The sequence below is a fragment of the Myotis daubentonii genome, chromosome 7, assembly GCF_963259705.1.
Source record: "Myotis daubentonii chromosome 7, mMyoDau2.1, whole genome shotgun sequence".
Taxonomy (NCBI): Eukaryota; Metazoa; Chordata; class Mammalia; order Chiroptera; family Vespertilionidae; genus Myotis; species Myotis daubentonii.
The window spans coordinates 54,248,512-54,258,473 of record NC_081846.1 but is presented as its reverse complement, the minus strand read 5'-3'; the positions used below and the strand labels follow the sequence as shown (position 1 = coordinate 54,258,473).

Below are 9,962 nucleotides of genomic sequence, written 5' to 3'. Positions count from 1 at the left end.
GTCTAATGTTGCCTGATGTCCTAATTTTTCAAGAGAAGCCAGAAAACAATACATTTATATAAAATACCATGAGTTTGCAATGTTGGCTCAAAATGTTAACAACATGAATCAATGCCTGGGTGCCAGAGTTGGGTTGTGGACTTCAGGCTCAGGAAGAAGAGATGTTTGGAAGGAGTGGGGGCAGGAAGAAACGAAAACAGACAACAGTAAAGAAGCTTGAAGGTTTTATTTAAGTATGTCTTTGATATATTGAAAGATGAGCATTTTTATGACATAAGTTTCAAGAAGAAAGTTTTCTTTCCAGTTTCACCACTGTGACTACCAGCCCAATCCTTATTTTAATGCAGAGATGCTGTGATTGGAATAATTTACATGTACAAATTATATCATAGAAAACCAATTCCATTGCTAACTATAAGCAGGTTAGTGTACTTCATCCAAAATAAGAAGAAAATAAGAGACTTTGCACTTTTATATTTTAAAGCTGATATTTTAGCAATAGTTTGACAATGGTTTATTCCATTTATACTCTTTTGGCAACACAACCTTAAAAGACAATCTATTCATTGGCATGCAAAGCAACATGGCTTCAGAATACACCTCTTAAATTTACAGAACTTAAAATTTCAAACATCACATGTGGCTGGCAGGTGACGTTATGAAGATGATCTTGAGTAGTGACATACTTATTTCCTAAAGACAAAAGAAAAAGACAGTCATATAACAGAGCTATCATACTCAGATGATGTAGTTAAATTATCCGGGAAATATTTTAAAGATTTATTTTGGTAAAAGCTGTTTATTAATCTTTTTGTCTTATGAATCCCTTAGTCTTTTGAATTTTTCAAATATTTGCATTCAAAGATGACATCCTAAAGTTCCCTGATCAAAGAATATAAAGTATATAAGTAGTTATAAAAAGCCATTATAACCCATCAAGATAAGTGGTTACTTTTGGTGTTTTGATTTTTATTACTATCCTTATTAAATTAAGTATATAATACCAAATTTATTTGTACTAAAAATTCAAAATACATAGCAATATAGAACATCACACTACCACGTGAATGATGTATATTTCCATGTTTTATTCTTATCTGTGTTCCTAATGCCCTGTCCCTTAATTGATACTTAGGAAATATTTTTGGAGTAAGTGGGTGAATGAGTAAAAGTGTAATTATCTAAAACAAATATAACGATGTATTCCTCAATGAGTCATACTTTTGCTTATCTACCAAGGGAGCAAGACTCCCCTCCCCACACAAGGAACACCCTGTAGCTGTATGATACAACGTATGAAAGCTTTCATGGTTTTCAGAATGCACTAAAATGCAATCACCTGTCGGTATATTTGTTTTGCAGCAGCCAGTTTATAAAGTCCTGGGTGGCAAGATTATCAAGAACTGTGTTCATCTCATCAGAGAAAGAGCCTTCGGCATGTCTGCGGCGGAGCGCTTCAGGAATGGCTTCTGGGAGGCTGAGGACAAGGGGGATAAAAATCGGTATTTGGTTAAAGGCTTTAAATAAAGGCTTTCTGACTGCACATCACCAGTAACGTGTGCGGATCACTGAGAAAACAGGACGTCATATTTACAGAGGGCCGACTGTGGGGACCTGCATGAACGCGTGCATATCAGAATGGACAATCTGGAGGTAGTGACGAGCAGAGCAGGACGGGAAACCCAGCCTGTATTTCCTGCCTTGTGCAGTGGTCCAGCTGCTCCAGAGATTTTAGTGTAGTGGCAACACAGAAGTTATTATTGAGACGATTACTTTGTTTAAAATTTAGAAAAATGTAAAACTAGTGGTTATTAGAACAGCCTTGCAAAATGCAGTAGTAAGGCATTAAATTTTAATCTATATTAGATTTTCTTTTTTATTAGTTTAATTAGCAGCATTTTTTGGTGCCCCTTTAAGATATTATAAAACATCCTCAAGTATCAGTGACTATTTTACCACTGATTTTGTAAATTGGATCATTAATGTTTAAAAAAGCAGTGACAATATCAGGTTATTAGCTAAATAATAACACAATCCCTTTTGTCTTAAGATTTCTCCAAGTCTCAGTAAGCTTGTTTTAAATCCCACAAAAAATTGAGTTGAACATGAATTTCCTGCTTCTCATAATTCAAATGTCAATCAAAATGGCCAAGAGAAAGTGAGACGGTTCAGGGGGTCTGTTTGGTTGTGGTAAGATCCAAGAAGGTACCTAACGGCTTAGTCTTATTTTCAGCTGTGAAACTTTAATGGCTATTTATATGACAGTCCCATAAAAAATGGGGACGTTGTTAAATATATGGATGTTTGCACATATTTATATTTTGAGTGTCATTTCATTAAACATCTTAAGTTTAATACCTTTCAGTCTTCATCAGATTATTAGCATATGTAAATACTTAACGTCAAACTTTAAGTTTTCAGCATTATTTCTTTTTTCCTTATCCCGAGTTTTTCTAGTTTAAGCTTATCATCCTGATGTAGTTCTCAATAGCACCTTATTCTCAAAAGTGTCTTGGATTGACAAATTAATAGCTTAATTATAACACAACTCTAATGTGGGATAAAAATACCACCTGTCTGACTCTATCATTAATACTTGCTACTACAGATAAAACATATTAAATTCTTGTAGATTGTCTCCCACCAATAGGAGTTATTTCCTTACTTTGCGAGACTATACTAATTGTTTCTGTAACTCAAATCAATAAATAGATAACTGTAGTGTAAGTTTTCAACATCATGCAAACATAAAAAAAAAAAAGTTAAATAAGAGTGTACAGACTTACTCTTGCCTTTCTAGGCCTTTCACCAGCCAAGCAATGAATTCCTTGGCAGCTTTGCCTTCCAAATAAGAACTGAAATCACTGGTAAAGGTCCCTTCAGAGTGTCTCTCAAATTCATCATGACGTTTGGCAATGTTATTACTGAAAGAAATGTGAACGTTACATTGAAGATCTGTCTCTTTAGCAATATGGTTTTCACCTATAAGTAGTGGCAGCTTGGGGTTGAAGAGGCTTAGGGAGATTTAGGAGATGAGGGTAGTTAGGAGACTCGTCCTGAAACTTCATGAATTATCTGAATGGACGGTTGATGGGAGAGAGATAATAGCAGTTAAGGGGAGCATTGGCCCACTCAGCACACCCATTTCCACCTCTTCCGCTAATCTGTGCCATTGATTATTACGGTTGCATTTACTTCAGCCTCAGTGTATGTGGACTCTCCAATGTGCTATGCAGCTTGCAGACAAGGCAGCTGTTTGTTAATACTTACAGGATCAGACATAGTTAAATGAGTCAAGGGAAAGCTAAGGATCATCTCAAAATGTCATCAAAAGGACCACGTGATAATGGATGAAAGGAACCATGTGATGGGACAGCAGTGAGGAAAGCTAAGATGATGACCCCATATCATCCTCAAATGTGATTTGTGTAGGTGGTTGACCAGCTGTCCTCCTGGATCTATTACCCCTGGAAAGTTTCATCTTAAACACAAAACAGAAATCGCCTGAGAGTGAGGATTATTTTACATTAGATTACCAAATTGTAGCATTCCCTTTCCAGAAATGAGGATAATTGTTTTCTTTTTTTTTTTCAAATTTGTGATTCCTCTTATTTCACCAATGGCCATGTCTGTAGTCACTAACAGGGACTTCTACCAGTGTCTGCTCTGACCATGACAACCATCTTTCCTGTCATGCCCTCCACTTTAAGAACATTTGGTAAACCACTCTGTCTCTCCAATTCTTCCTGCTGACCAATATTCATTCATTGTCTCATTCATTCTCTCTCTCTCTCTCTTTCTCTCTCTCTCTCAGCAAATCTATGTCCTTATCCTGATAATTTAGATTCCTTCAGCTACTTTGTACGCACAACTCCCTTCCCCTGTGGGCCACTCTCCAAAGAAATTGTGAAATTCCACCATCTCTGTGAAACCCTTGTGGAAGATTTCCCTCAGTAGCCTACATGCATCGTAAAACCCAACACTGTCAACGAAAACCCAACATTAAAATGTATGCCTCACGAAGGGCTTGTGCTCTTACTTGCCTTCTTCTCTCTTTATGCGGTGCAGCTAGGTTATAATTTTAAATGTGTATCTTGGATTGTATTCTACAAGAAAATGACTGCATCTGTTTCCATTCCTTACCATGATTAACTTGGCTAGGGTTACTTTAAATGTGATTACAGTCATGAGTTTGAATCCTACAAGGGAATGTTGAATTTGCTCTTATCTTTTGGTCAAAAAATAGATTCCTAACCATTCAGGTCTAAAAAAGTCAGCTTTCAATTTTAATAGAAAATGGGTAAGAGAGTAAATATTGCTAAGACCACAGTGGGGAAAATAATTTAAAATCTACGTTTCATTACAGGGTAGGGAAGGCATTTTCAGGGTGAGAAGTGGGACTTTCAGAGGCATAATATGAAGGAGAGCATCACCAACCTCGAAATCATCAAAGCTGAAAGAGCTTATATGCCCTATTTGATGAGCACGATAACATAATGAAAGTCAGGAGATATTTCAGACATAGTTAGGTAATACGTTTGTGTGCAAATTTGGGGCTAGGTTTAGACTCTCACTTGGTCCTCTTGCTGGTCATCAACCACTCCACGAAATCCTGGGCACGCCTGGCGTCCAGATACTTGCTGTAGTCACTGGTGAACGTGCCCTGGGAGTGGCGCTTCTCTTCATTTATCTGATCCGGGTCATTGAGCGAGTCTGCCTGGGGAGCTGCGAGCGAGCTGTGAAGAACAGTGATTGGTGCAACTAAGTCTCTTCTTGAGTGGACTCACTCAAGAAGCATCTTGAAAACACAAGACCACAGGAAATTGAAAGGCAGGTGCCTTGAGCATTTCAGTTGATATGAGAGACACCTTGTTTGCCACGGGAATCTCAGAGTTTTGTTAGAGTTGAATACACTCTGATTCTGAATCCTGGGAGCAGATTTTTAACTGGCTTCTTCTTTAATGAAATAAGATCAAATAAATAGTTTTTTAAAGTAATTAATGTACTTATGATTCTGCTAGTAATGATAGAAGAGAGCAATGAATTGACTATTTTAAAAGAGTGAAGAATCCCAAATCATTTGGGCAGCTGATCTGTGTTCTGAATTTTGTGTGCATGTGTTAATATAAAAATGTAGCTCCATTACCTGGTTACATGATAGCTGATGATGAAAGAGAAAGACAATTAAAAATTTTAAGAATGCCAAGAAAAAGCCTACTTGCTAATTTCAAACTGTGTAGTGGATAATCCACATGCTGGTAATCAACAGTTGTTTGCCATGGCAAATATGGAGAAATATTCAATAGTATTAATACTCAGAAATAAAATTGAGATACTATTATCACCTGTTAAAACAGCAAAGATTAAATATGGGGGAAGGTATTTGAAAGGAATATTTCTATAAGGCTGATGGAAGTGTGCATGTGTATGACTTTTCTGGAAAGCAAGCTGGCAAGATATTATAAAAGATTTAAACTTATTCAAACTCTTTGACACAGTAATTTTAGTAGCAAAAATCTAGCCTCAGGAAAGAGTAAAATAATGTAGGGAGAAAAGTTATTTGCAGCATTCTTTGTGGGAAAATGTAAAGAACTCAAGTGTTCAATAGAAGAGGAATAGCTAAATAAATATTGTACATTTATGAGATGAAATAGTATGCAGCTATCAAATATCATACATTTAATAGATATTTGTAATGCTATACGAAAGAGCTAACAATACAATGCTAAGATAAAAGGCATAATATGAAGCTGTATAATGATCTGAGATATATTCTATATACAGTACATACATAACATTTTTTGCATATTTTGTATCATGAACATGTATGACTTTTACAATTAGTAAGAAACAGTGTTATTTTTTAAAAAGGAATAAAAAAAGAAAAAGTTGGTGTGAATAATTAAAATAATCTACTATGCAGTGTGTGAGTAATGAATGGATAGATAGGATCAGCTGAAGATTTCAACAAGCTATAATTTCCCATGTAACACATTTTCCAACATAGCCTACTCCTCTGGTTGCGAAACAACATACTCTGATCTATACTCCAGAAACAACTTTATCACAATGATATTTTAAACTTTTTAAAATTGTACAGAGTATTTACTCTCAGTTACTGAGCCCTCTTCACAAATCATAGTTTTCACAGGCTGTATTATAACCATCGTGCTATGTTAGTTCAAGTCTAAAGATTGAATACCTGGACTTCTCCTCTGTGTCCTGAAGGGAACGCTGCCAGCTGCCTTGGACCAACATCACAAATAATCCGGCCACAAAGTAAATGCTTTTCATGTTTGCTGCCTGTTGGTGCACAGAGGCAGGGAGAGGTGGGGGAGGGAGAAAGGCAACCATATTTAAACACATCAGGCTCAATTCATTTAATTATGATGAAGTAAATATTATAAATAAAAAGAAAATCTATTTCATTTTGAGTATATTTTAAAAAGTAGATTATATTTTCCCCTAGTTTTTTTTTTTTTGGTGGCAAAAAAAGGATTTAAAAAATGTGTACCACCTTTAAGATTTTTCATTAATGTAAGACACTTCTGTTAATAATTAGAAGGCTCATTTCCAGATTTTGAATTAAAAATGTCTATGATAAACATTTAAGATACCCACTGTAGATGATATACTACATATGGTTAGCCTGAATGTCACCTTATCCATAATGCCACCCCCTTCACTATCAGTCTGGCTTTCAATTAATAGTCCTTCACTTCCAAGCATTTACATTATACTGCATTTCAACCATCTTAAAGCAGCCTCGGGCTACAACTTGGCATACCAGCTGTCGGTTCAGATGTATTATTCATTTATATTTTAAATAGTGTAACTTGGTCTAGACTTTGTAATTATAAAGCGGCCAACAGATTTGAGGTATTTTAGGGTGCTTTGACCTGTTCTAAATTAAAGGGAAAAAATTGTTTTAAAGACAAGCAATTTGCAACAAGAACTAATGCTTCTGGCAACTTGAACAATCACAAGTAAGAAACTCAAGAGATCACTGTCATAATGAAAATTAACGCCTGTTTCAGAAGTCTCAGAAGTCCCCAGGTTGTTTTATAATTGGACTTAGTCCAGGACGTGTCACTCACTGCTTGTGACACCCTAGGCCGAGTTGTGGGATACACCTGGTTGCTTGTCCTTGTACCACACGCAGATGCCCCATGAAGCCACCGGTTGCCAAAGGCATGATGAGGCAGTGTGCAAGGTGGGAGCTAAAATGAATTTGGGGCAGAAGATCCCCACAGGGCGAGCTCCTCTATTTTCTGAATAGAAGCCTCAAGTCCAGCATTTGTCATGGACTTCTCTCTACTTCTCAAGTCCCACCATGTTTCTGTGAGATGTGGGGATTTCAATCCCAGTTTGATTATGTTTATCCATAAATAATTTGAATGAGTATTTTTAGCAAATGGCATTTGGTTTGAAATAAGGATTTTACAAATATTATCATTTCAAACTATCAATCTTTTCTTTAACATCCTAGCCATATTTACTGCCTAGCTTTGGCACTAAAACATGTAGACTGGAATGCCAGCAGTGGTATTTTTTTCTTTGAAATATTGAGTCTCTTTAGATTAAGTAGTTAGTTAAACAAAGCAACATAATAGTAAGTACATATTCACCCTTCTTCATTCATCAACAGGAAATTACTAATTTGGCATTTTGCTATGCTTCGGTTGATCTAGTTGGCAAACTTTGGAAACTTTGCCATATATGTAGGTAGTGTCTTCTGATTATACATCTCAATTATAAATTCATGCTTTCCGGAATTAAAAAAAAAAAAGCTAAGATTTCTTTTAGAATCACACCCTTGTTGCAAAAACAAATTAGTCCCAAATAATTCCTTCTATGCAAAGTCCCTAAAGGTTTTCAAAATCTTCATTATATTCTATATGGAGGGAGATTTAAAGCATGTGCTGTTCTGCTGCTATGGGAGCCGGTGGAGGGGGAAACAGAAGTGAATGTTCCAAGGCCTCTATAGGCAGTGAATTGAGTTCTACTGAAAGAGAAACTGATTTTTAAAATTTTATTCATTCATTTGTAAGTTTATAGAATTGTGAAAAACTTTGAGAATAAGTTCAATTGTTTGAATGCCACTACTGAGAAGGCAAATGTTTATATTATTTTAGATTCAAAATCTTATTCAATAATAGAAGAATTTCCAGTTACTCCCCTCCACCTCCTTCGGACAGCCTAGGGAGAGAATGTGTAGTTTTGTAAAAACCACACATTTCCACTCAAATTTAAAGGGAAAATATGGAAACAATAGCATTCTCTGGGTAGGAAGTCTTTTAGAAAGATTAATCTTAGACATAAGCAAGGTGACATTATATAATATCTCTAAATGTATTCGTGTTGTAGGCCAAATACATACTTTTTAAAACTGATCAGCTCATTTCCATTCATAGGTCCTTGGTATGTGTGGGAAAACACACCGCTTGATCATTTACTCCATTGAGGATCTTTGCAAAATTATTCTTTGTCCCCAAGGGCTTAAATAGGTATTTTCGAACATCTGATTTTGTTTCCATAGAGAATTACTAAAATCTTATTTCAGATTGTGGGCATTTTAGACATTTTATTTATTGCTATTGGTTCTGAATACATAGTAGATAATTATTAATCGGAGGTTTCACTCAGCTCCATTAAAAGAATTCCCAATAATTGATTAGTTCACTGCACCAAATGTGCTGTCTTATTTACAAACAGCTGATTTCATGGACTTAGAGTTTTTGATAGACTTATCAGAAATTTGAATATTTGAAAGATGATGTTGATTCTTCTCTTTTAGAAAATGATAAATTTTCATTGGTAAGGAGCAATTGCTATTATAGCCTCTCTAATGGACACATTTCTGCTGAATGTAAAAGGCGCCTTCTGTTCAAAGTAATAGACACGTTAATCAAATCTAAGGAAAATATTTATATATTTTAAAAACACAGTTCTCATAACAGTTAAGTCTTATAACAAGTGCCTTGATTTGAATCTTTGTTTTTCTTTCAACTTCATATCTTTTTATTGAATTATTTTTCCGACTCATTTTGCGACTTCACTGTGTTGACGTTTATGTAAATACATTTTGTATCACTTTTTCATCTCAATTCTACCCTGTGTGTTATTAGTGAAAAGTATAAGATGAAAGAACAACATTCGAATTCATAATACTTTATCCCCTTAAAAATACTTAACTGTACCCAAATCAGAATAGACAGTCTTACAATCACTCAATAGAAATCTTACCTTCTGATACCAGGCGTGGAACAGAGCAGGTGGAGAGAGAGCGAGCCCTCTTTGGAACTGGAGATGAGCTGGGTCCTGAGCTCTGTACTTCTGCACCAAAGCACGCTGCTTTTATATACTCTCTAGCGCTGTTTAGCCCCACAGATATTACGCTGACAATATAAATTTCTCATCTGTAAGTAATGGGCTTTTGTTACAAATGATTTAACTCGCCCACTCACTTTGCTCATCTCATTCTACGCTTGCATTGGGTGGGATCTCAGAGGCCAGGAAACTTTTATTTACTCTCGTGCCTTTATTTTTTTCCTGGGGAATGGAAAGGACAATTGGGAAATTCACCTTTCACTCACCAATCAGGCATGAAAATTGCTGACGGACTCTTGTTGTAATGTACCCCGCGAGTCGAACAGAGGACGCTTCAGTCACGAAATCGAATCAAGGAGTCTTTAATTTAAAAGCCAGCGGCTACAAGGGGGCATTAGCTCTCCAAATCTCGCAGTCCCGAGTGAGTACAGCAGAAGCTTATAAAGGCAAAAAACAAATCCTGCTAGATGTTGGAATGTGGAACTACCTTGTGAAAGCAGTTAGTACAGAAGCCAAATTGAGCAAAATTAGGTATCTCTGAAGGGTAACTATAGCTTTAGTTCCTGGAGCCACTGAGTCAAGGGAAAGCATTTTTGGGGCTCTGGTTCTCAGGTACAGAAGAATAGCCTTTG

The 9,962-nt window shown here is 36.1% G+C and overlaps 1 protein-coding gene across 2 annotated transcripts; it reads right to left on the bottom strand.

The window, feature by feature from the left end:
• Nucleotides 1–211: 211 nt before the first annotated feature.
• GCG (glucagon) lies at nucleotides 212–9,383 on the bottom strand. 2 transcript variants are annotated; one of them, XM_059702499.1, is made up of 6 exons: nucleotides 9,247–9,383; nucleotides 6,203–6,303; nucleotides 4,575–4,736; nucleotides 2,787–2,924; nucleotides 1,340–1,477; nucleotides 212–693 (listed from the first exon to the last, which is right to left on the bottom strand). In XM_059702499.1, the coding sequence occupies exons 2-6, from the start codon at nucleotides 6,292–6,294 to the stop codon at nucleotides 687–689; spliced, it is 537 nt and encodes a 178-aa protein (XP_059558482.1). In that variant the 5' UTR covers nucleotides 6,295–6,303; nucleotides 9,247–9,383; the 3' UTR covers nucleotides 212–686. The 2 variants fall into 2 exon arrangements, with proteins under 2 accessions (XP_059558482.1, XP_059558483.1); XM_059702500.1 differs by lacking the exon at nucleotides 212–693 and having other exon boundaries at nucleotides 1,336–1,477.
• Between the last annotated feature and the right edge of the window lie 579 nt (nucleotides 9,384–9,962).

Excerpts from the sequence above, each read along its gene's own strand:
- GCG (XM_059702499.1), bottom strand. The coding sequence starts at position 6,294 with ATGAAAAGCATTTACTTTGTGGCCGGATTATTTGTGATGTTGGTCCAA. Across the intron at positions 4,737-6,202 it reads GACACAGAGGAGAAGTCCAG|CTCGCTCGCAGCTCCCCAGG; the intron begins GTATTCAATCTT and ends TGTTCTTCACAG. Across the intron at positions 2,925-4,574 it reads ATGACCAGCAAGAGGACCAA|TAATAACATTGCCAAACGTC; the intron begins GTGAGAGTCTAA and ends CATTTCTTTCAG.